The 27,116-nt window shown below is 41.7% G+C and overlaps 1 protein-coding gene and 1 long non-coding RNA gene across 5 annotated transcripts; both read left to right on the top strand.

Annotated features, from left to right (window-relative positions):
- Positions 1-2,094: 2,094 nt before the first annotated feature.
- LOC310997717 (high affinity choline transporter 1-like) lies at positions 2,095-8,529 on the top strand (the record flags this gene model as incomplete). The annotated part of the gene is made up of 8 exons (XM_083987507.1): positions 2,095-2,278; positions 2,704-2,817; positions 4,557-4,712; positions 4,801-4,949; positions 5,299-5,442; positions 6,368-6,521; positions 7,212-7,426; positions 8,005-8,529. The coding sequence occupies 8 exons, from the start codon at positions 2,095-2,097 to the stop codon at positions 8,527-8,529; spliced, it is 1,641 nt and encodes a 546-aa protein (XP_083843633.1).
- A 707-nt stretch (positions 8,530-9,236) lies between these two features.
- Positions 9,237-17,832, top strand: LOC310996235. 4 transcript variants are annotated; one of them, XR_014595889.1, is made up of 6 exons: positions 9,237-9,299; positions 9,883-9,956; positions 10,327-10,391; positions 10,487-10,561; positions 11,017-11,080; positions 17,743-17,832. It is a non-coding gene; the product is annotated as an uncharacterized lncRNA (long non-coding RNA). The 4 variants fall into 4 exon arrangements; XR_014595892.1 differs by lacking the exon at positions 17,743-17,832 and adding an exon at positions 11,227-11,275; XR_014595890.1 differs by having other exon boundaries at positions 9,249-9,299; positions 10,345-10,391.
- Positions 17,833-27,116: the final 9,284 nt, after the last annotated feature.

Raw genomic sequence — 27,116 nt, 5'->3', positions numbered from 1 at the left:
TAAAGCTGACACAACTGAATGTGACACCTGTTTGTTATTGAACAGTTAAAGTTAATGAGGTGGTGATTGAACTGTTTTATTGCTGTGTGTGAAACTTTATACATACATAGATGTAGGAATGTGGGGGTGGGGGTGGGGGGGACAGTGGAGAAGAGGAGGAGGGGGGAGGAGCAGAGGAAGGGGTGGGGGCAGTGGAGAGGAGGGGGGGGGGGGGGGCAGAGGAAGGGGTGGGGGGCAGTGACGCGAATAACTGAGTTCTGTTGAAAATTTAAAGTTTCACCCAAGCCACTACAAGAGGAGATGATTAAGCTGTTTGGCTCCTCTAACACCTCACTGTATTTTTCAGTATTTGTTCTTTTTGTATTTGGTGTCTTGGGCGACATTCCCGCGCTGGCGCACAGGAAGTAATGGTGCGTTCCAGGCAACCCGAAACTCGTGTTTTTCCGACCTGTGAAATTGTACCAATTCGATCTGATATTAGTTTGACGGCACTTTCACAGGTAACAGGTCGAAAAAAACAAGAGTTACGGGTTGCCTGGAAGGCTACAAAGTCGTAAAACGGGTTCAAAAGCCTGCCTGGAACGCAGCATAACACATTCCACTCGGTTTTACCTGTGTAGTGGGAACTTTCTAACACTGAGTACTCGCAAACAAGATGAGCTTCTTGCCAGTTTATTCACTTGCAAGTGGGCGTTCCCGACATAGACTTGAACCCTTGTAACAGCTTTACATAGAATGTACAGAGAAAAGTTAAAATAGAGTACAGACCATATAAGGGAAAACCTCCAACAGTGTATTTTCCCAATACACCTGACAAAGAGAAGGGAGGTTCAGAAGTTAGATAACACTGGAAATATTCTACCCTTTGCAGATTTCAGCATTAAATTTGATATTGATGACAGAAAACAATACAATAATGTGGTCAAGGCAATTCCTCGAACTGTAATTGTGATGTCAAACAGCTTACGCCAAAGTGGTACAGTATAAACCTTTATCAATGAATTGTATCCATTTTCAACAAACAGAAACTCAATTTTAAACTTTTTCTCAAAAAAGGAAGCAGAGAACATTGGGCTCTATGCACGTCCACTACTTCCTGAACTTAAGGCCAAACTTATTGGCCAAACTGATGAATCCAGGTGTGTCTGGCCATTGTGACTACTCAGACACACCTGGATTAATCAGTTTGTCCAATAATGTAAGACAGGAAATAAAAGAGCAGCCTTCAGTTCAGGAAGTGGAGCTGTGCATAGAGCCCATTGCACCAAAAGTGAAGGAAGTACATTTTGAAATCCTCAGTGAAATATACCCCTCTGCTGAATGTTTACACTGTCGTTTTGGTTTTGAATGCAACAACTGTCCATTTTGTGATGATGAAGTTGAAACCACAGAACACTTGTTCTATGATTGCAGGTATGTTCATGTTTTTTGGGAGGATCTGAATGACTGGTTGTCTTCCAGATTTGCCAATTTCTCTGGTGTAAAGAATGAGGATATTTTAGGAACCTTCAAATGACCTCGGAATCAACACAATAATTATCCTTGCCAAATTCTTTATACACAAAAACAAAGTTATGAAGACAAGGCCCCGAATCTATGTCTTTCATAAGGAGCTGTGTCACCAGTTCTCTTCTTTAAAATGTATGGAAACAAAGAATGCTATGAAACTTCATGAATTAGTTCTTTTTTTCTCTCTCTCTCTCCTCCTATCTTTTCTTCTCTCTTTTTTCTTCTTCTTACAAGCAAACTTGAATCTTCTGTACTAAGCTATTTCTAATGCTTGTCTGTAGCCTATGTTTATTTAGCATTGCACTGTACTATGCCAATTGTTTTTGTAAATGTATCTATTGTTTATAGAGGAGTGACAGACGGTAGCGGTGGGCAGAAACCCTCTAGGGGGCGATAGAAGTTACGCACTACAGCTTTAAATTTGATAGGCCGAATGAAGTCACATGGTGGGAATGGCATGTCGTAGCCCAACTTTTAGGAGGCAAACATCTGAAATCACATGTGAATGCGCCTCCAGGATCCAGAGCTCCCAAAGCTGACCAGTTAATTTCTGCGTTTTAAAACTGCAACAATCAATCAGCTGCGATGGCTGTAAACATACCAGGTCTGATCATGATGCTGATCTTCTACGTGCTCGTGATAGGAACTGGGATCTGGGCATCTCTGAAATCCAAGAGGATGGAGAGAAATACACAAAGTGGAAGAATTGAAGCCTCTTTGTTGGGAAACCGGAGTGTCAGCTTGGTGGTGGGGGTCTTCACGATGACAGGTGAGCTTTCATTTCATTTGTGTGTTTATTTTTAATGGGGACTCTGCGTATTCATGAACATACAAAAAATAACTTGTAACTGTGCCAGATGTAGCTCCAGAGCTAATTTCCATCTGTAGTCCCATGGTCCATGGTTAACTTAAAGCCTTAGAGATCCTCTATTCATCCCAAAGGAAATTCAAGTATCCAGTAACAGAATAGAATTGAATAGAATAATAGAGTAAAATAAATACACTATATACATCCATATACAATTATGTACATCAATATGTTGAGATAAAATACTAGGAATAGAATAAATAGGGGAAAAAAACTATACCAAATAAAATATGCATAATATATAAACTGTAGAAAACTGTGCAAAGAGTTGTTTGTTATAATTGTTTTTCTAATTATGTATCTATGTGTTTTTATTCCTGCTTCAGCCACATTCGTTGGAGGTGGCTTCGTCATCGGCATCGCAGAGTCGGTCTATGACCCCACTCAAGGACTCATCTGGGCTCTCATTCCTGTACAAATATCAATTTCCTTCATCATTGGTAGGTGCAAGTGTAAAATGGGATGTTTGTTTTGATCTGTATCAGACACGGGTTCGATGTTACACACAATTGGAGGTTGTTGCAGGAAGAAATGACAAGTGTTCACATGCAAAAAACAACATACAAACACAAAACACTGAAATAAACATAAACAATAGACAGATCACAGATGTTGACAATAAATAATTAAGATTAAAGACACTGAGCTGTAACTGGACCAAGATGGCCAAAGTGCTATTAGATTAAAGTTTAAAGTGCGCTGTGCGATGCGCTACCTCCTCCTCTTAGAGTTGAGGAGGGAGACAGCAGATGGGATAAAGGATTTTTTTTTTTTTAATATCTGTTGGTTTTGATTGGTGGAAGCCTGAAAAGGGAACCAGAAGGAAGAAGCTCAGATTGTTGGTATAGTGGATGGGAGCTGTCAGACAGGATGGATAGTGCTCTATTGTACAACTCTTTGTTGTACATATCCTGCAGGGTTTCTTGGTCCGTGCCAGTTATTTTACAGCAGACGTTGAACGCTCTGGACAGTAGATTTTTGTTTTTGATATTAAGGGATTGAAGCCAACAGAAAAAAGAAATAGTGACTCAACATAGGAACAGTAAAACATGTTCCAACAGGTTCCTGTCAACCTGGAATTTTGCCATCTTCCTGTGACAGAACGACGCTGCTGGCTCTTCTTATATAATGAAACAGTCAGTTTCTTGTCAAGACTGGTACCTAGAAGTACTTATAGGAATCCATAGATTGAATGTTTTTACCATGAATTACAGTGTTAACAGGAGAAGGTTGTTATCCTTCTTCTTAAAGGCATTCATTTCTAAAAACGAGTCCTGACACCAGTGCATAAAATAATCAACCACTGGACCATGAGAGAATTCATCCCTGTTCAGCAGGACAGTGAACGTTTGTCAGACAATTTCCCATTTACTCTCACTTTTTGAGTCCTACACGTAAGGAAATCAAGTCTCCAGCCAGCAATACTATTATCCACAGTTGAGGCTGGATAGTATTGAAGGCTGATGAGAAATCAACAAACAATAGTCTGGCAGGAGTGCTAGAGCCCTCAAGGCGCACATTTAAAGGAGTTTCTAACAGTGTGGACATTAAAAGCACACATTGAGTCACTGAAGTCAGACAGAGTTTCTTTTAAGGTGGCTCTTTCTTTACTAAAATCATGCAACTCAAATTTGCAATAACATTTATTTAGCTCATTTGCCAGGACTTGATCTGAGGAGAAGCCCACTAAAGCCACCTTTTTTTTCCTGGTTTCATTAGTTTGCCTCGTCATTAACTTGAGGCAGAGCCCAGATTGTTGTTACTTAGTTTATTTTCAACTTTCTGTTTGTAGCGCAGTTTAGCCCTTCTGATCTCCTGTTTAAGCTTTTTTTGGACAGCCTCAAGCTCTAAGAGATTTCCAGTTTTAAAAATGTGTTTCTAACCCTAACTCAATACATACACATACAATACAGTTTAAAATGCAACATTTAATTCCATATTAAACTCATCTGCCATGCCTGTTTAACACCTCTGTATTCAGCAGAGCTCTATTATGGAGGATTTGATCCAATCTATTCATTGCCTCAAGAATGTCATGTTTATTCAGAATTTCAAAGTTTGTTACTTTTTTTTATTTTATTAAATGTTAGAAAATGATTGCATCCTTTGCAAGAAGGGAGGTCACACCTTTGACCTTTGACCTTTGACCCCCCTCCCTTTCTCTTTCATCTCTTGAAAGGTGGACTGTTTTTTGCAAAACCGATGAGGGAGAGCAAGTACATCAGTATGATGGATCCCTTTCAGAGGAAGTATGGAAGAAAACTGACTGCGGTTCTCTCCATTGTTCCCATCATGGCAGAAATAGTCTGGATCCCCCCGTTAATGATTTCCTTAGGTAGGCTACACGTCGTTCACACACTCACTTTTTTTATTTCATCATACTTTTTCTGTATATTTTGAGCTGTTTGTTTCCTCTGCTGCAGGAGCATCCATTAGTGTCGTTCTGGATCTGCCCTTCAGTGTGTGTGTGTGGATCTCGGCCGCGGTGGCCATCACCTACACCGTCCTGGGGGGTCTGTACTCAGTCGCTTACACTGACGTCATCCAGATTTCACTGGTGCTCTTAAGCTTGGTGAGTTGAAACTGAAGAGATGACGCAGTTGAGATGTCTATGGATATTCTCATTCGTCCAGGTCATCGTTCTTTTCTGTGCAAATTGAGTCGTAGGCAACTGGACTTGTATTTGTCTGGGAAGACGTTTCACCTCTTATCCAAGGGGCTTCCACTGTCTTTGTCTAGCTAGTTGGACTAGTGAGACTTGCTGCGTACGAACTGATGAAGCCCCTTGGATAAGAGGCGAAACGTCTTCCCAGACAAATACAAGTCCAGTTGCCTACGACTCAATTTGCACAGAAAAAAGAAAAAAAAAGACGCAGTTGAGATGTAATTGTCTTTGTCTTGATGATTCCCTCTTTGCACAGTGGCTGTGTGTTCCCTTTGTTCTGACGAGCCACGCCCACACTGCCATCGCCGTGACGGCAGACAACCACACACACCAACCCTCTTGGCTCGGCCGCCTGGAGTCTGACGATGTCGGGAGGTGGATTGACAATTTCCTGGTGATGGTAAGATGATAAACACACCTAAACACAGGGTTACACTTTTTCCAGACTTTAATTACCAGACTTCTCTGTAAAAAATATAAAATAATTTGTGACATTTGAGTAATTAGATGTGTATCATGTATTATGCAATTAATCTTTTGTTTTCATTGTTCTGAATTTGTGCACTGCAAAAACTCAAAATCTTTCCAAGAATATTTGTCTTATTTCTCGTCAAAATGTCTCATTTCTGGTCAAAAATAATCTCTTTCCACTTAAAATAAGACTCATCACCTAAAAATCAACTTGTTTTTAGATCATTTTCACTTGAAATAAGTAGAAAAATCTCCCAGTGAAAGCAAGTTTTTGTGCTTGTAATAAGAAAGAAAAACTTGCCCCATTATCAGATTATTTCAAGTGAAAATCTGCTTGAAAGAAGTAAAAAGTGTCTAAAAACAAGCTGCTTTTTCAACGTGATGAGTCTAATTTTAAGTATAAGTAGATTTGTTTTGACTAGAAATGACATTTTGACTAGAAATAAGACAAGTATTCTTGGTTGGATTTTGAGTTTTTGCAGTGTGTGCCATTATGTCACCAAATAATTTCCAGGAGACTGTAGGTCGGTACAAGAGCGCATACAAAATAATTAACCCAAATAACTTCAGATCAGACAAAACCCAGATACACATATTTCCATGTAATAGTTTCCATTTTCCATACTTTTCCACAGACCTGTAAAAGTAGGCCTGTAAAATCAAATTCCATATTTTTCCATACTTTTCATACTTGCGTAGGAAAGGCAAAGAAGTTACTAGTAGGTGTAGTAGAGTAATGTAATAGAAAGAATGTGTTGTTCCAGATGTTGTTTAGAAGAACAGGGTACTTTGATTTAAAAAAAAAAAGAGGATAAAATGCAGTTTCAGTTGGTTCCCATTGCCTTGTTTGACAGTCAGCGGGAGCCATGGCTGGTCAGGACTTCCATCAGAGGACGCTGTCGTCCAGCTCCACCTCCACCGCCAGAACCATCTGCTTCATCGCAGCCGGAGCCGTCATCATCCTCGGAATCCCACCGACGCTGATCGGAGCTGTGGCGGCTTCGACAGGTGATCAGTCAGTTGTGTTGATGTTAATTGGCCCATTGCCATAATCCCTATAGTCTTAGCAGTAGGTTTGTTACCTTTAATTGTCGGTGCAAGCTGTTTTTAGAACGGCGGAGCAGAGCCGTGAGCTGCTCAGAGCTACGCTACGGAGGCTCATGGGATTTCTCAGTTTCAAATACACAATCCAACAACTCCACAACGCTCTGGTGGACAAGTTGTGACCTGCACATACACCACGCTATGAGATAATAACACAACGTTACCAGACAGAGTTGTTTTAGAGGGAAATTCATGCAAAACTGCTGATGCACGTTGCCTTCAGGGACAGTTTTTCATCAAGCAGTCTCTGAATTTCCCTCTAAAACAACTCTGTCTGGTAACGTTGTGTTATTATCTCATAGTGTGGTGAATGTGCAGGTCACAACTTGTCCACCAGAGCGTTGTGGAGTTGTTGGATTGTGTATTTGATGAGTTTGATGAGGGAAACCAAGAAATCCCATGAGCCTCCGTAGCGTAGCTCTGAGCAGCTCACGGCTCTGCTCCGCCGTTCTAAAAATAGCTTGCACCGACAATTAAAGGTAACGAACCTACTGCTATGACTATAGGGATTATGGCAATGGGCAATTTGCCAAAATGTTGAACTATCCCTTTAAATTTTTTTATTATTTTTGTTGTGGCTAATGTCTTTCTCAGACTGGAACTCTACCTCGTACGGCTCTCCCTCTCCTTACGATCGAGGGATGTCTGCCATGGTGTTGCCCATCACCCTCCAGCATTTTACCCCGACCCCGGTTTTCGCCGTCGGCATCGGAGCCATTGCTGCTGCCGTGATGTCGTCCACTGACTCCTATCTTTTATCTGCGACCACCATCTTCACCACCAACATCTACCAGACCATCAGGAGCCAGGTAAAAACAAACAGGGGTCGGTCTGGGGGAGTCGATTCCATCCGTGGCCCTTTGCTGCATGTCTTCCCCATTTCCTGTCTCTCTACAGCTGTCCTATAAATTAACCCTCCTGCTCTGTTTCCTTCCTCCATCCTTCCTTCTTTTCTTCCTTCCTTCGTCCATCCTTCTGCTTCCTTTCTTGACCTAATCTGTTCCTTCCCTCCATTTTTCTTTCCTTCCTTTTTCCCTTCCTTCCTTCGTTCCCTTTGTCCTTACTTCTTCTTCCTTCCTCTTTTGATCTAATTGACCCAATCTGTTACCTTCCTCCTTATTTCTTTCCGTCCTTTTTCCTTCCTTCGTTCCACAATCCTTCCTTCCTTCCTTCCCTTCGTCCTTACTTCTTCCTTCCTTTTTGACCCAATCTGTTCATCTTATACTTCCTTTTTCCCTTCCTTCTTTCCTCCCATCTCTCCCTTTGTCCTTCCTTCCCCGACCCAGGAAGAAAAATAATAAAACAGCGTGGAAGTGGCTTTAATCCACTGACGGTTATTTCTACATGTGTAAATATTCACTGAGGTTTCATGTGCTCTTCTGTTCAGGCATCGGATAAAGAACTGCAGTGGGTGATCCGTGTCTCCATCGTGGTTGGAGGGCTTGTGGGAACATCCATCACCTACCTGAAGGGCAGCGTGCTGCTCTTTTGGATGCTTGGCGCAGACCTGTCTTACACGCTTTTACTCCCCCAAGTCATCTGCATCCTCTTCATCAAGGTTTCCAACGGCTACGGAGCTGTCGTGGGCCTCCTCGTCGCCGTGGTGATGAGAGTACTGTGTGGCGACTCTTTATTAGGCCTCCCCGTGGTCCTCTGTTTCCCAGGTTGCGTTTTAAAGGACGGCGTTTACACTCAGCGCTTCCCCTACAGGACGGCGTGCATGCTGTCTTCGCTGGCGTGCATCCCGTTGTTCTCGCACGTGGCCTCGCTGCTGTTTCACAAGGGCGTCCTGCCCCGGAGGTGGGACGTGTTCGAGGTGGCCTCCCATGGAGCGCCAGCAGATGGTGCCAGAGACACTGCTGATGCAAATGAGGAAAACGAGGAAAATGAAATATTTGATCTGAAACCGTGATTTATTTTTCTTGCTTTGTTACAATGTACTTTTTTTGTGTCTGTTTATGTAACGGAATGGCTGAATTTTATTTTATTTTATTTTTTTTTTTTGCTATTACAGTAAAATGTGCGAAAAACAAAGAATGTATTTCTATTCTTCAGAGCATTGCATTGCATCCTTTGTGTGTTTCTGTGTATGTGCTGTGCTAGTTTCTGCTCCCCCACCACAAATCAACAAAGACAAAATAATAATGAACAACACACTTGGTTCGAGGATAGTTTGTTTTGCAACACTTGTGGCTTTGGTTTTGTCTGCATGTTCAGACTTACACACAGGTTCAGTCAACACTTTGTTGTTACGCTGCCCCTTGAACTTCAGGTTTTCTCTCTTACATCTCTTCCCGTGGTTCCTTGCTCCTGAGGGAGAACGTGTTGTGCTTAGTTAATGCTGAGGTGGATGAACTGAACAGGTGAGATTTGTTTTGAGACCATATTTTCAAAGGTGGGAGCCATGTGTAGGTATGTACCTGTCTGTCTGTGGTGATGTAGGTTTGTATATGACCAACTGTGTTTGTACAGTATATGAATGTATGTAGCTTATACATCTGTTTCTGCTGTTCTGTTGAGATCCATGGTTCAGGTCTGATCAACTCCTTCTCCTCCTCTTCACCTCCAGGTGTCGCTGTCAAAGCTGCAGCAGCTTCCGCTTCACTTCCTGTCTCAGGTGTATGACGTCACCAGACAACCTGAAGATCACCTGAGTCTACGAGAACTTTGCTCCAAGTCTCTGTAAGTGCGATAAAACTTTCACTAAACTGACGAGCAAAGTTTATGAAGAAGCTGTTGAAGCTGCAGAGACGTGATGATGATGTATCCGCTCCATGTGTCCATTGTAACAGAGACAGCAGCAGCTAACAGCTAACTGGTAGGCCTACTAGCAGGTGAAACAGGAAGTGTGTTTGTGATACTAAAACTAACATTGAGTGTTTTCATGTCAGGAATAAGATTTAATTTCTAGACTTTTAGTGTCTAATGAGAAATGATTGATTTGATTAGAAACATGTTGAAATGTCCTCAGAAGTCTGTCATTTAACTTCATGTATGGAAACAAAACACAGGTCTGAATATCCATTCATGTATGTATGTACACGTATATATATTTGATACAGGTATGTGTGATGATATTATGAAGCCTTAGTCTTGTTTGTCCCTAAGAGACACACAACAGTCCACCACAGAGCCCAGTTCACTGACTGAAGTTTCCAGATGTTTATTTGACATAAATGTAGAAAAGAAGCAGGAGAGTAAATGAAGACAGACAGAGACGCAGCAGCAGCCTCCATGTTCATCATCTCTGTCTCTTCTGACACAGACAGTCCCCGTGAGGACAAGCGGATCCGATGGAGTCTTCAGGACCTGGACGGAGCTGCAGGGAAAAGAGGAGAGGTGAGGACCAGACCAGACTTTGTGCTCTAACAGTATGTGGAGATGTATGTTAGTGTGTTCATGCAGACAGGCTGGATTGTTTACTTTGTACCTTTGTCTTAGTGGCCACAGAGCTAGATCATATGATTACAGTTTATTTCACTTTGTAGTAAAAGAGTAAAAACTACAGCCCCTTCATGTAAAATTCTTTATAGTTGCATCAATACTAACTAATCCAGCTAACAGTGTTTAATATTTTTTATCTGCATAGTGTCAGTGTGAGAATTATAATAAGAAAGTGTTTGTCAACTTTATTAATGTTTTCAATGTAAACTGCAGGTTTTCTGTCATTTAAAACTAACCAGGTGTAATTCTATACTTTGACCAGCAGATGGCGCCAAACCAGCAGCTGGAGCCAGGAGTGAGCCACCTCAATGTTTCTGGAGAAAACACAATGTAAGTGTGATTTGTAGCTGAAGTGTTGCAGCTCAAACATTTCTAAATGTCAGGATGAGTGTGACTAAATGTTTTTTGTGTATGTGTTGTCCCAGGTGGAGAGTCAGAGGTGTTTGTGAACATCACACTGAAGATGAAGCAGGAGGAGCTGACTGACTGTCTGCACAGCAGTAAGAGCATTTCTTTATTTGTCATTAATGCTAGTTTGTTTTTCTGGGGTTCCCTTTGGGACCTCATTGATGTGTAGCCATGTGTGTATTCAGTAGGTTTATATATGACCAGCTAATTGTAACTGTAAATACTAAAGCTATGGTCAACAATACATGTGTTTATGTTGTGTGTAGTATGTATAGGTATGCATGTATCTTTACCTTATTGCTCATGTATTTCTTGAACATATCTACACTGACTCATTTACTCCAGGTGTCTCCAATTTGATGCTCAACAAGGTGACGTCCTCCTGCTTCTCCATTGGCCGAGCACAGGTGTCTGCACTCCCGTGACGATCAACTAACGATCATCAAGGGTAAGTGAGTTTGCTCACTTTATTCAATACCTCTTTTACTTCAGGTTTTATTCATTGGATAGTGTGTTTGTTTGACTCTAATCTTTGTCTCCTGTGTAGGTGTTGAACCCTGAGCTGACTGGCTCCAGCTGCCATGTGCTTGTACTGCTGCCACCTCTACTTGGTAAGAAACACTCAAGGCATACACAGAGAAATCTTTATTTACTTCACAACACACATAGTCACAGTTACCTCCATCTTGTTCAGTCTGAAAGACAAAGGACACATTCAACATGAGGTAGAGGACTCTGCTTGTCCATGTCGTTTCAGGAGCTGCTGTCCACCACCGAGTCCAGAAGAACTTCACCACCTGGTTCAAAGAAGACATTGAAGACTCAATGTTTGTCAACCTTGATCCATCTCTGGTTTGTGTTGGCAGTGGAGTCTACCATGTGCTTCACTTGGTGAGTCAGCCATTTTGTAGACCAGGCCATGTGGCTGCAGGTGTTTGTTCCAACAGCCAAGAGTACTCCGACTGATCAGCTCAATAACTGAGTCGATCAGAGTACTCTTGGCTGTTGGAGCAAACACCTGCAGCCACATGCACTGCAAAAACTGGGATTAGTTTTGACTAGAAATTACATTTTGACTAGAAAAAAAGACATATTCTTGGTAAGATATGAGTTTTTGCAGTGTGGCCTTGTCTACAAGATAGCTGACTTACCCAGTCAAGCACATGGCAGACTCCATTACCAACACAAACCAGAAATGGATCAAGGTTAAACACAATGTAAAGTTGTTTGAAAATGAAATAAAAGTACAAAATAAAAACCAAACCTGAAGTTAAAGACATAAGGCGTTGTGCTCCATGGCTCCATCTCAAAGTCACATTGGGTAAGTCGCATCTTCTAGCTGGTGCACCAGCGAACTGAATGACTATTTGTAGGACACTGCTCCTCTGTTTGCTGCGGCTGCTCATCAGGACCAGAGTGCAGACACCTGTGCTCGGCCAATGGGGAAGCAGCTCCGCCTTCCTGGAGGACGTCACCTCGTTAAGCACCAAACTGGAGACATCTGGAGTAAATGAGTCTGTGTGACAGTGAGGTGGTCACTCCTGGCTCCAGCTGCTGATTTGGCGCCATCTGCTGGTCAAAGCATAGAATTACACTATGTTAGTTTTAAATCACAGAAAACCTGCAGTTTACATTTTAAACATTAATAAAGTTGACAAACACTTTCTTATTCTAATTCTCACACTGACATTTACATTTATGTCAAATAAACCTCTGGAAACTTTACACTTGTCTTTTGTCAGTGAACTGGGCTCTGTGGTGGACTGTTGTGTGTCTCTTAGGGACAAACAAGATTAAGGCTTCATAATATCACACATACCTGTATCAAACTATAGAGTCAAACAGCATAGATCAGCATCATGCTGATCTATGCTGTTTGACTCTATAGCTACTGGTTTAGAGTATGTGACACTTGGGGAACAACAGTCAGGTGAAACCCTGGTGAACGACGATCGTTGAGAGTCGTTAGAGGAGTTGTTTAATCTCCTGGGTACAGATGAAAGGGCAGCGTTGTAAATGCCATTGTTGGGCTCGAAATCTACAATCTAATCAAATCAATCATTTCTCATTAGACACTGATCTAAAAAGTCTAGAAATTATGACCAGAAGAGATGGTGAAGATCTTCTGGAGCCTGTTTACTTTTTATCAATGCATTTATTTGTATTTTTATATAAATAAATGGTAATTATTTACTCTTTGTATATTTATACTTTTATATATTGCTCTTCCCCTGGCACAACAGTATTGTTATGTACACAAGTGTTAATAAAGTTTAAAAAAAAAACACACACACACAACCCATCAGGACAGCCCGAGCTACAAATACCAATCGCCAATTACAAGAAAGGGTGTTTAATTTCTTAATTCTTCTGTCTTTCATTGTGTTACTCTATCTCTAGATCTCTAGCCGGAAAAGCTAGCTATAGAGTCAAACAGCATAGATCAGCATCATTTGTTCTCATGATGCTGGAAAAGGTTGAGGGGTCTGTCGGTCCCTGAACACCAGGATCCTCTCACGATCAGCACTCCCAGTTTTTTTTTTTTTTCCTCCATCAGCTGCTTGTGGTCCAATGGATATGCACCCTGCCTGTCAACGCAGTGGTCGCTGGTTCGAGACCACGCAGTTTTCATCATCATCATCATCATCATCATCATCATCATCATTATCATCATCATCATCCTGCTCCAAAACAATCTCATCAACAAAGACGAACCAAACATGTCAATGAAGGAGACTGTCAGAATTATTCACTTATTCATCTTCATGAGAGAACTCCATCTCTTCAGCTCAACATTCAATCACTCTGCAGTACAAAGTCCACATGTTCACACCTGGAACTGTTGGTGGTCTGGTGGCGCAGTGGGTTTACTCATGTTATTGAACGTGGAGATCGTGGGTTTGAGTCTATGTGCTGCTTTTGGTTTGTATATGGTGTTGTGCAGCCGTACGAGTCACTACACAAGTTCCAACACATCAGGAACCACATCCAGTGGTTAGGGCAGTGAATCGACTACTTACCTGTAAACACAAACGTTGCTTGTTCAAAGCCACGCACAGCTTTTGTTATGTATGTTGTTGTGCAGCCGTACGAGTTAGTACATGTTCCAACACATCTCATCTCAGATCCACTGCTGGTGTAGTGGATCTAGTACTGGCTTTGGACTCAAGAGATTGTGGGTTCAAGTCCTGGGGCCTCATTTATCATTGTGGATACACCTTTTTTTACGCCATTTTCCCCCCGTTTTGTGCGTACGCACTTTTCTCCGCCAAATTTGGGATCTATCAAGCCAAAACCTGACGGGGAAAAGTGCGGACATTTACACCCATTTTGACCCTGGCGTACGCCTTTTTTGAGGAACAGGAGGAATTGATGACACCGTTGCTGAGTCAGAGAACTGCAGTGTGAGAGGGAGAGAGGAGCGGAGTACATTTAGAAGAGCACAGTAGGATTTTTTAAAGTAATTGTGGTAGTGGTGGACCGTTGATGCTGGCAATCCAACCCGCTCTATAATAACACTAGGCTTTATGTTAATTGATAAACAGAGCGCATTGTGGATTTTTATTTTTTGATTAGGCTATGTGTGACGTCCGACAAGGATCAAACCATCCAAGTTTAAAAACACACCGGCAGCAGCGCAAACTGATCTGCAGCCTAGACTGTTATTATTCTGTCACCTGAGTTAACGAGGTGCACGTGTGTTTGGAGCTGACGAGAGGAGAGAATAAAGAGTGAGACAACGCGGCCCTGAGGAGGAACTGTGAAGGACTCAGCTGTAATGGAAAATGACCTAAACCGAGTCCAGTAGAGCTGTAGAGCTGTAACTGTGTAGTGGGAAGGCGTGCAAAGTAATGGTAACTATCGTCCTGCTTCCTACATTGTTTTAACATCTAGGTAAAAAGAAAAAAAAAAAAAAAAAAGATTTTCTGGGATAAACGGGCAGATTACATAAGATTCTTCTTCTTTCTGCTCCCTTTTGTTGAGATTTGGGAGGTTTTTGTTTTTATTGTAGCTTATTAAAATGCAAGATCATTTTTCTGACTGATTTATTGCCCGTGTATCTGCTTTCGGAGAAGCGGAGAAGTTCCGCTTCTTTCCCTCGTCCTCCGCCGGTTGTCTCCGTTGTCACTTTGTTGTCACAAAAGTTGCTGCGCCACAGAGCGCACATGGCTAATTAAATATGCACGTGCTGACCATATATAGTTGTATATAGGCGTTCCGGGGGTGGAGTAAGAGGTGTGTTCACGTGTGCACCATTCTTGAGTCCTGTGTGATTTATTGCGGAGAGTTGTGAGTACGCACAGTTTGATTGATCTGAAAAAGGTGTAAATATTTAGGGTGTACGCCATTTTCGTCTTTTCGCCGTACGCAAATATTTAGTAGCAGTTTTACACCCTCTTTGATAAATGAGGCCCCTGGTGTTGGCTTCTTGGTTTTCTCCTCAAGTTTCTTTGTATGTGCTGCTTTGACTATGTCAAATACACTATGACCAATGTCTTTGTCACACTGATTAATGGTTGAGTGGGTTGCGCTGCCGCTTTGGGTGCAGCAGAACACGGGTCCGATCCCCAGGGGGGACAGAGAGAGATTTTCTCCTTAAAGCAGAAGTGAGTGATCCGGTCGTTTTCGCTAATGCTGCGTTCCAGGTAGGCTTTTGAAATCGTAAATTACAGCTTCAAGTCACAACTTACGACTTTGTAGCGTTTCAGGCAACCCACTCGTGTTTTTCCGACCTGTTTTACCGGTGAAAGTCACTATAACGGCCACTCGTAACTTCCGACCGGTGAACTCGTACCAGATCGAACTGGTACCACTTCACGGTCGGAAAAATACGAGTTTCCTTGAACGCACCATAAAGTCCTCGTCGCTACGTCACCACATTCACGGCGTCCCTTGGCTGCACACACAGCCCTGCATGCCGTTCTCTCTCCTCATTGGATAAAAACTGTAGGATACGATAAATGTTTTCTCCTCGGCTCAGAGCAGAGCAGAGGGACTGAGAGACCCGTGTTTCAGTCCAAACACTCTATGTAAGTGATTGCTGTCGGAAGATAGAACTATTTAAGACTTATATTAAAGCAGATATCAGTGGAATGTTTTTGTTAATATAAGTCCTAAATAGTCCTATTTTCCGTCAGCAATCACTTACATGAAGTATTTCAGCCTAAACACGAGTCTCTCCGTCACTCTGCTCTGCTGTAACCCGAGGAGAAAATTTTCCTTGTGGGATACAAGTGTTATCCAATGAGGAGAGAGAACGGCATGAAGGGCTGTGTGTGCAGCCAAGGGATGCGCGTGAATGTGGTGACGTAGCACGAGGACCAATTGATGCCTGACAAGGGCGGGGGCTGCTAACTCATGGTGCGTTCAAAGAAACTCGTACTTTGTGTTTTTCCTTCCTGTGAAGTCATACCAGTTCGATCTGGTACGAGTTCACGGGTCGGAAGTTACGAGTGGCCGTTATAGGGAACTTTCACAGACAACAGGATGGTAAAAACACGAGCTACGGGTTACCTGGAACGCTACCAAGTCGTAGTTGTGACTTGAAGCTGTAACTTACGGTTTCAAAAGCCTGCCTTGAACGCAGCATTAGCCGAAACGGCCGTGAAGCTGATATCTGCTTTAACACAAATATATCACTCACTTCTGCTTTAAGTTTCTTTGTAGCTGCTCTGACGATGACAAATACACTATGACCAGTGGATTGTCTCGGGCTCGGTGGTTGAGTGTGTTGCGTTACCGCTTTGGGTAGCGAAGGCCACGGGTTCAAGCCCCAGTGGGAGCGGTCCCCTCCCCCCCACCATGACGGTGGGTCACAAGAAGGCCGGACAAGGGCGTTACCGACTGACCTGACTGGATCCGACCGGTCCCGACCCAACCGGACCCGACTGGTCCCAACCCGACTTATGTGTCTCGTTCGTCTCTGTGTTGTGTTGTTCGTCCGTCTGAATGAATGTGGGTAGATAGGTCATAAAATAGGAACTAAAAGTAAGGAATAAAATAAAAGTAATAATAAGTAACTAAAAGTAGTGTAGGTAAATAAAAAAAACTAAAGTAAGAACTATTATTAAGTATTATTGTATTTTTAAGTAATAAAGTCAATAAAATCCCACTTATTTACTCACTTCTCATGCATCTCTTTAAGCAGCCTTCTTCTTCTCTCACTATCCCCCCCGGGGATCGAACCCGTGGTCTGCTGTGCCCCAAGCGGCTGCGCAACCCACTGTACCATTAATTGGTGTGACAGAGACATTGGTCATAGTGTATTTGACATTGTCAAAGCAGCACATACAAAGAAACTTATAGGGATAGTTCACCCTAGAATGATATTTCGCTCATTATCTACTCACCCTCATGTTGACTAAGGGCTGGAAGAATTGTCAGAGTCCACCGTCCCTTCTCTTAGTTACAGGGGGTCTTGGCGTAGCAGTGCATTTCAATGCAACGGTTGCAAAGGGACACCAGAGCTCTTCGTAAAAAAACACACACAAAAAAACATCCAAATACCTCCATGATGCTCGTATGTAATGTCCGTCTTGTGCTGAAGCCCCAAATTGCGTAATTGTCCCGAAAAAAATTAAATAAGTCTATATTTTAAGCTTGTTTGTAGCGGAAGCTTCTCGAAGCTCCTCTTCCTGGTCCGTCCAAATATCGCGTGATTCGCAGTAACCGCACTGACGCCGGCGCAACCAGCGATCTCTTGAGTCCAAAGCCAGGAGGAGATCCACTACACCAGCGGTGGATCTGAGACCAGACATGTTACTGACTCGTACTGTGACACAGATTGAATGTTGAGCTGAAGAGAAGACGTCCTCCAGGAAGGCGGAGCTGCTTCTCCATTGGCCGAGCACAGGTGTCTGCACTCCCGTCCTGACGATCAACTGCATCAACCAGAGGAGCAGTGTCCTACAAATAGTCATTCTGCACTGGAGCGTCAGCGGAAGCGTCAGGGAATGCGACTTTGCTCAAAGACCAGGCATCTTACACTTAAGGTTTTTATTCATTTGATAGTGTTTGTTTCACTCATCTTTGTCTCTTTTGCAGGTTTTCAACCCTGAGCTGACTGGCTACCATGTGCTTCTACTGCCACCTCTACTTGGTAAGAAACACTCACGGCATACTGTTGAATACACACAGCATCTTTACTTACTTCCACAAGACGCATAGTCACACAGTTGCCTCCATCTTGTTCAGTCTGAAAGACAAAGGACACATTCAGCATGAGCTGCAGGTAGTCCTGTCTAACACTGCTTGTCCATGTTCTCTCTTTCAGGAGCTGCTGTCCACCTTGAGTCCAGAAGAACTTCACCACCTGTTCAAAGAAGACATTGAAGACTCAATGTTAATCGTGTGGAAATGTTTGTCAGCCTAGATCCATCCCTGGTTTGTGCCATGTGCTTCACTGGGTGAGTCGGCCATCTTGTAGACCAGGCCACGTGGCTGCAGGTGTTTGTTTCAACCAAGAGCACTTTGACTGAGTCAAGTCTGGTGTACTGCTGCTTAGTTGGAACATGGCCTGGTCTACAAGATGGCCGACTTACCCAGTGAAGCACATGGCACAACCCAGGGATGGGATCAAGGTTAAACAATGTAAAGTTGTTGTAAATTAAAATAAGTACAAAATAAAAATATCTTTCATATATAAAACCTTTGTGATGTAGCTTGTTCTGTGGTTCACCTCATTAGTGTGTGTGTATAGGTGGGATTCACCTCATTAGTATAGGTTGTATGGCCTTTGTAACTGTACATACTAAAGCTATAGTCAACAATACATGTGTTTTAAAGTTTTGTATTTTTTATGTAAACAATTTATTGCATCTTGCCTTATTGTTTGTTATACCGTCACAGACTAATTTACTCAAGCTGTCTCTAATTTGACACTCCAACGAGGTGATGTCCTCCAGGAGGGCCATGGAGCACAGATCTTACTTCAGGTTACTTATTTTCATTTACAAACAACTTCACATTGTTTAACCTTGATCCAATCCCTGGTTTGTGCCATGTGCTTCACTGGGTGAGTCGGCCATCTTGTAGACCAGGCCATGTGGCTGCAGGTCTTCGTTCCAACCAAGCAGCAGTACACCAGACTTGACTCAGTCAAAAGTGCTCTTGGTTGAAACAAACACCTGCAGCCACATGGCCTGGTCTACAAGATGGCCGACTCACCCAGTGAAGCACATGGCACAAACCAGGGATGGGATCAAGGTTAAACAATGTTAAGTTGTTTGGAAATGAAAATAAGTACAAAATAAAAACCAAACCTGAAGTAAAGACGTAAGATCTGTGCTCCATGGCCCTCCTGGAGGACGTCACCTCGTTGGAGTGTCAAAGGAGACATCTTGAGTAAATGAGTCTGTGGCAGTCAAATACATAAACAATAAAACAAGCAATAAGGCAAGATGCAAAAAATTATTTATATACACTGCTCAAAGAAATAAAGGGAACACTTAAACAACACATCTTAGATCTCAATTAATGAAATATTGCAGTTTAAAATCGTTATTCAATATATAGTAGAGTGTGTTGAGAACAAAATAACATAAAATTATCAATGTAAATCAAAATTATCACCCCAGGTTGATTTCACACGGGTGTGATATACTTGGAGTTACAATGTGTTGTTTAAGTGTTCCCTTTATTTTTTGAGCAGTGTATATAAAAGATACAAAACTTTAAATTTAAAACACATGTATTGTTGACCATAGCTTTAGTATGTACAGTTACAATCAGGTCATATACAAACCTATATATACACTAATGAGGTGAACCCCAGAAAAACAAACTAGCATTAATGACAAATAAAGAAATGCTCTTACTGCTGTGCAGACAGTCAGTTAGCTCCTCCTGCTTCATCTTCAGTGTGATGTTCACAAACACCTCTGACTCTCCACCTGGGACAACACATACACAAAAAACATTTAGTCACACTCATCCTGACATTTAGAAATGTTTGAGCTGCAACACTTCAGCTACAAATCACACTTACATTGTGTTTTCTCCAGAAACATTGAGGTGGCTCACTCCTGGCTCCAGATGCTGGTTTGGTGCCATCTGCTGGTCAAAGCATAGAATTACACCAGGTTAGTTTTAAATGACAGAAAACCAGTTTACATGGAAAACATTTAAAGTTGACAAACACTTTCTTATTATAATTTGCACACTGACACTATGCAGATAAAAAAACTAATATTAAAGATTGTAGGCTGGGGGGAAAAAAATTGCAGCAAATATTGTGTTAAAAAATAAAGGGTTTTACATAAAGTGGCTGTAGTTTTTACTTTTTACTACAATGTAAAACAACAACAATAACACACAATCTAGTTCTGGTAGATAACTAGAGTGGTCACCCATTCTGTGGCCAGTGGCCACTCCAAAACAAAAAGCACAAAGCAACCAATCCAGCCTGTCTGCATGAACTCACTAACATACATCTCCACTGTTAGAGCACAAAGTCTGGTCTGGTCCTCACCTCTCCTCCTTCACACTCAATAAAAACCACATCAGACAACACAGTTTGTAACTAAATAAAGCCACACGTGCTGTCACCATATAGGCTACTCCACAGGAAATGAAGTAAAGAAAACACAGAGAGAAGTGAGGTCTATGTATGACAGTGGAAAAGTACAAGACACGTATAAGCAAAGTGTAGCCTAAATAAGATACTCCTGAGACTGGATCACAGGATCACAGCCAGATAGACATTAATACACTGCTCAAAAAATAAAGGGACACTTAAACAATACATTGTAACTCCAAGTATATCACACCTGTGTGAAATCAACCTGGGATGATCATTTTGATTTACATTGATCATTTTTATGTTATTTTGTTCTCAACACACTCTACTATATATTGAATAACGATTTTAAACTGCAATATTTCATTGAGATCTTAGATGTGTTGTTTAAGTGTTCCCTTTATTTCTTTGAGCAGTGTATTACAGTACATGTATAAATATATATGTAACCTTTCTGACATCAAAACATGAGGCAACTTTATAAGACACAACATGTTTCACTAACACAGCTTTTCTCAAAGTGGGTGCCGCGGCACACTGGGGTGCCGTCTGACTGCGTCAAGGGTGCCGTGAAAAAAATACCTCTTCTGACATTTCATAGAATACATTCTCTTTATATATGCAAAGGGGCCGTGTCCACCGTCTACTTTCCATTCAGATCCTATGGAGCTCAGAAAAAAGCTGTCGGAGTTTCCTTTTTTTGTTGCGGCACTCAGAGCGCTCAGAGTTGAAATATATATATACCAGCTGCGGAACGGCTATCAGGACGACCAGGAGAACTCCCGGTCGGCCGCCCAGCCAACATGCTCCAGCATACCATCGAGCAGGTTGCCCTGCGCGGTTATGCGGCCTTTATGACCAGCCTCAATGAGGGTAATGTTAGTCATGATTATCATGATAATCTTCAAGGTTTCCTTGAATTAATTGATATTAACAGTCCAGCCATTATTTATACCACTTCTTGTCTTTTTACATCTCACTCATGGTTGCGATAGTGACGCAGACTCTCATCAATCCAGACTACTAAATGATTTTTGTTTAGCCCCCTGTCTTTATCTAATTCTTTTTGTTCAGATGTAACTGAACTTTAATGACCAAACATATAAAATAACCAGCAATGTTTGTTCGTTCTTAAATTGTAGAATGGCGCAAAGCCTCATGGGAAATGGGAAACGCGCTAGAGAAAAGTCACTGAGAAAGTCATTTAACTAGCGGCTACGGCTAAAAACAGAACGACTCACGGAAGCTAAACAGCAAAGCTTATCAGTCCTGCCCGTGTGTCACGTTATTTATAAGTTATATTAATTTAACAAGACAACACAGTCCGTGCTAAGTGGGCCGGTACGTCGGTACCTGGTCGGTGCGCGGTACCGTTACTTCTGGATTTTAACCACTTGAGAGTCGGAACCTATGGGCACCGAAGCATTGGTGAGTAGGACAAGACCTGAAACCGTGGCGTGTGCAGCGCTGTCAGTAAGATCCATTCGCAGAGCAGAGTAGGGAGAGGGAAATATAGGCTACCTGACTGGATGTAATGTTATGGTCAGCAGCGTTAATGCTTGAGTGGCACTAATTGCAGCTCTTTCACCCCATTTAGCATTTCTGTAGCCTACTTTAATACAAATCCATGATCTAACTGGTGCCCACTTCTGAAGGAAATAGCAAAATATAGCTACCCATATTTCTTATTTTTCTTATTCTAACCCTGCCCCACTCCACCCCTGATATAGCCTACAGTCTATCAAGCGGCGCTGGCGGCTCGGTTCGGCAGCATTCAGAGAGAGAGAGAGAGACCGCTCCGTGGACACGGCCGTTGGTCACGGGCACTCAGAGCAGTAGGGTCCGTGTCCACCGGACGCTATGAAAAAAATGCGTCGTACCAGGCTCACGTCTCACATTGATGGTGAGTCACAGCCTCCTCTCTCCTCTTCCACCGGTGGAAATTCTCTGATTGTTCGCAACGGAGTCAGAACGGAGCGGAGACGCCGGTGGATATTCATGTGAACGCTGCCTGCGGTGCGCATGTAGACCTTTCTCTCTTCCTCTCACATTGAGGATTATTGTGTGTGTGTGTGTGTGTGTGTGTGTGTGTGTGTGTGTGTGTGTGTGTGTGTGTGTGTGTGTGTGTGTGTGTGTGTGTGTGTGTGTGTGCATATGTAGGCTACATAGGCACCTATGCATAAATACTGTAATACTGTCCCGTCTAAATAAACAGGACATTTACATTTAGGCTATGCAGTGTCATTTTGAATTATATTTTACACAGGGGTGCCGTGAGATTTTATGCACTTTTGAAAGGTGCCCTGACTGAAAAAAGTTTGAGAAACCCTGCACTAACACATCCAGCTAGTGATTGGAGCCAAATGAAGCGGAAGTGTCTGCGGGCTGCAGCCATAGACTGTAAAAGGCTGCAGCTTCAGCGGTGCATCATCACTTTCGGGGCAACAACTGTGTCAAAGTGGTTCAGTGCTTCAGAAAGCTTCGGTTTCACCACCACTACATCCAGCTCTTTACAACACTCTAGTTCACACATTTACATTGGTCATAAACGGAGCTAAACAGACACACAGCTGAAAGCTAACACTGCTGTTGCTATGGACACGGAGCGGCTTATAACGTCTCTTTCTACGTGTTGACGTCTCTGTAGCTCCTCGACCAACTTTTCTTTTCATTTGTGAAGGTTTTATCGCACTTACAGTGACTTTTAGCGAAGTTCTCGTAGACTCCGGTGGTCGGTTGTCTGCTTACTCCATGGATGAGCCATGCTTCCTTAACCGGAAGTGGTTGGAGCTGCAGCTTCACCAGCGCCGCCTGGTGGTGAGGAGCATAGGCAGGGCAAGGCAAGGCATCTTTATTTATATAGCGCATTTCATACCAAGGCAACTCAATGTTCTTTAAAAAAAAAGAAAGAAGAGAAGCATAAAACAGAATAAAAACAAACAAACAAACACTAAAAACAGAGTTAAAAGCAAGAGCAAATAAAAGAAAATAGATAAAGTTTAAAGTTCTTCATAAAACAGAATAAAAACAAACACAGCAAATAAAAGTAAAATAAAAGAAAATAGATAAAGTTTTAAGTTCTCAGCTATAAGCACGTGAAAAGAGAAATGTTTTTAACCTGGATTTAAAAGTGCTTACAGTTGGGGCTGATCTCAGTTCTACTGGTAGTTTGTTCCAGTTGTGTGCAGCATAACAGCTAAATGCTGCTTCACCATGTCTAGTTTGAACTCTGTGTTCAGCAGAAAGCAAACACACTAAAGGTGACCAACAGTAGAAATTCCCAGGTGAGCCTCTCAGGTTGAATGGTGGTCTAGAGGATAAGCTCCTGTCTTTGGACTCAGAGGTTGGAGGTTCACAACCAACTCCAACCAAACCAACTCCTACTGCAGTGTAATCATTGTAAGTGGTCACTTATTCATCTCATGAGTCAAAGTCTTCTCATATCATTTCATTTATTGTTTATTTGCAGAGGACAATGCACATTACAATGCAACAATTTAACGCCGTGGCGTCATGTAAGTGTGCCGGATTTAGCCCAGAGCTAGTTAAGGAAAAGTACAAGACACACGTATGTACATGAACAAAGTGTGAATAAGATGAGCAGATGGATGGATGACAGCTGCACTATTATTAATTTATTAAAGGTCGTTTCTCATCAGCACACATAACAGTGTCATATCTGCACTGTCCTATCTAATGGAGTCAAACATGTCCCCCAAAAAACAAGACACAGAGTCAAAATGTAAAACTTTTATTTATAAACCAATGAAATGTGCTTCAGTCCATCTGTGTCTTCTAACTCAACAAATACTATCATCAACTTAACAAAAAAACATGGCAAAACATGACAGACACGGGTTTCATTGGAGGGGAAAACAGGCTGAATACAGTCTGCTGTGAAGAAAGACAAAGTCTAACTGAAGCTTTATAACTTGATTGTGGAAGGTTTGGGGGTGTGGACATGTCAACAGGAGTTTTCCTCTGCAGTGAAGCAGTCCAATTAGTAGTAAGTAAGTGAATAATAAAGAAAGAAAATGAAGAAAGAAAGTAATGAAGTAATAAATAAAGACAGAAAGTAAGTAAGAATCAGAGGTAAAGAGGGAGTAGAGGGGGAATGTACAAAAACAAAATTATGTTTGACATTTAGTCGTAGTCACAGGGAGCTTTCACACTGTCGTGTGTTCTCGTTCGGTCCCTGTGCAGCAGCAGTGATCAGATCTATTGACTTTGTGGATGACATCGCTGAGAGGACTCATGAGGATGCAGTCGCTGTCGATGTCGATGTCGATGATGGTGTTGAGGTGGTGAGCGATGGTGAGCACGGTGCACGCTCTGAACTTGTCCCATATGGTTTTCTGGATCAGCTCATCTGTCCTGCACACACAAAAATAAGCAAACAATAAAAGAGAGGGTAATAATATTTTAAAAAGAACAAATATACTAGGTAAATATACAAACAAACACACATACAAGGCAAAAACATTGCACCTCGAGGGTGAACCTTCTTTTTACAGTCTATGGGGTGAACAGAGACATTATAAAGAAAAAATAAAGAAGACCTAAAAAAAAATAAGTAAACACAGTAAATATAAAAAAACAACATAGTGGTCGACTAACCGTTGCTGTCCTCTCCAATGTAATACCGACAGCGGTTCCAGAGAGTCCATCCTTTATGAAGAAAGGAAAGGAAGACGTGAAAACCTAAGGTACGGACAACGCTGAAGAGTATGTGTACTTCAGTTCAGGGAGTAAAACTATGGAATGGATTACCAGATGAGATTAAAATAAGTAAGAATATTTATCATTTCAAAAAAAATGTTTATAAAATCTAAACTTGAAGGGTATGGACAAATCTTGGATGCATAGGGGCAGGGAAAGGGTCTTTGAAGGTTTATGTATTTCTGAGTATGAAGGTTTTGATGTTGGCTCGTAGCTTTAAGACTTTGTGTGTTTTGTACATGATGATTGAATCAAATGTGTTCATGTAAATTTACTGTATTCACAGTTATTATAGACATCGGTGAAATTAAGTTAATCATTGTTCTTCCTTGTTTATGAAATTGCTTTAATAAGTTATAAGAAAGCTATTCCTCATTTCTCATAAAGTGTGAGGTATGAATTATGTATGGATTTTGCAAGAGCAACCCATATTCATCGTCTGATTTTCTTATTTAACAATGTTTGCTTACTGAATCATGTCTTCAAACTTGTCTCTGTATTATATGTAAGTACCTTAGTGATATGTCTCTACACCATGATTGATTGTAAATGTAACAGTTGCAAGGGGGTAGGTTCCTCATAAGCCTTTGGCTTCTTACCTATCCTTTTCGTATGTACTGTATGTCTGTCATTCATACAAAATAAAAACAATCAGTCAATCAATGCAATGTCCATCAATTCAAAATAGGCCAAGACTTTTCTATAAAAGATATAAAAAGAAAGACTCACTTCTCTCTTCTATCATTCAGGAAGTGGTCAGGATGTTGGGTAATGTGGGTTTTTCTCACGCAGGCGAGGAAAAACCTCCCACTGGACCACATCACGTGTCCAACAGGACTCCCTGAAACAACAGAGAAAAGAATCAGATCCTGTCTCCTCTTCTTTAGCTGAAAGCTGCAGAGGACAGTGACCAGTCAACACTTCTTCTTCCACTTTCTGTCTGGACTGGAGGCCTCAGTTGTAAGTTTGTTGTTTGTTTTGTTTTTTTACAGTTGTTCTATCGTTACAGCAGTTAGAGCATGTTTCATTCTACACCTTGAACAGCCGTAGTGCTCACAGAGAAACCTCCATGCTGTGACTTTACTCCAGTCAAACAGTGTAATCAGCAGCTGTTACAACACCTGACAGAGACTACATCTTGATGCTTTCAGGGACGCTTAGAAACTGTCAGACTTTAGTCATTTAAAGCTCTAACTCAGTCAAATCTCATCTCAGACGTTGTTCAGCTTCATGACAGACACCAAAACAAAGTCAAACTACTGTACAACTGACCACACTCTGGCGCTGAGTCAGCTGTTTCTGCAGTTTCTGCTGACCACCACCTCCTCCTCTATATTTAACTCTAAGTTTCACTTTCAAAGAACATGTGACGCAGTTGAATTTCTCTTCTGAGGTAATGTGAAGCTTTTATCGTCTGACTCATTAACGCATGACAGTAGCACACGTCTCTTATTGGATTTTTCTGTTGTTATAAATTTAGTGTAACTGGACTGAGAGTTTAAACACATAATATACAGTGGTGTTGATATGATTAATCACTCCACATTGCTTCTCTGATGTTGAAATATTGCAGCTCACAAATCCTAAGACAGGGCTTTAGTATTTGGTATCTAACAGATCTGATAACTGCCTTCAGAGTCTGTCGTTCAACAGGTTCTCTTTGCTTTAGGGAATAACTTTGACAAGTTGAAACAAAAAACAAAAAACTCATGGAACTCTGTCTGACTAAGTTTGTGATCAAGGTTTCTAATTATAAGCACTTCGTCTCAAAGAGTTTTGATGAATGCACGATCACACAGAGTACCAGCATAAAAAACTTCTTTTCAGCCTCACATCTGGGAAACCACCAAATCTGCATTTTTTCTATCTCTTTAACATTGCTAAAAGTCCACCCTGTTTTTTCTCATCACAATGCTGAAAATTGTCCTCCGTGCTCTAGCGTCTTCCAGACTAGACGACTGTAATGTTCTTTTCTCTGGCCTCCCGTAGTCTTCATCTTGTGCAGAATACTGCCACTAGAATTTGGACCAAAACCAGCAAATACAGCAAATACTTGTCTTACAGGAGCGTCTCTCCATAGGTTGCTTGTCCAGACCAGAGCTGATTTTAAGATCCTTCTTTAAACTTATAAGTTAAACTTATAGTTTTTGGTCATTCCCTCAGTCGATAAAATATAATTTGGTTGCAGGGCCTTCTCCTACCACACTCCATACCTATGGAATAGCCTCCTGTTACATATTAAAGAGTCCACCTCCAATGCAATATTTAAAACACACCTTTCTACCCAATGTTTTGGTGTAGTTTCAGTTTCTAATTATTCTATGTCTTGTGTTCTTTTGCTTATTTGGCCTGTCTACTTTTTTGACTTGATTGTTTTTATTGTAATTGATTCAGTAAAGTGTATTGAGACC

This window comes from Trachurus trachurus (genome assembly GCF_905171665.1).
Source record: "Trachurus trachurus genome assembly, chromosome: 2".
NCBI classification, from domain to species: domain Eukaryota; kingdom Metazoa; phylum Chordata; class Actinopteri; order Carangiformes; family Carangidae; genus Trachurus; species Trachurus trachurus.
This window is presented reverse-complemented; position numbering and strand designations above follow the sequence as displayed.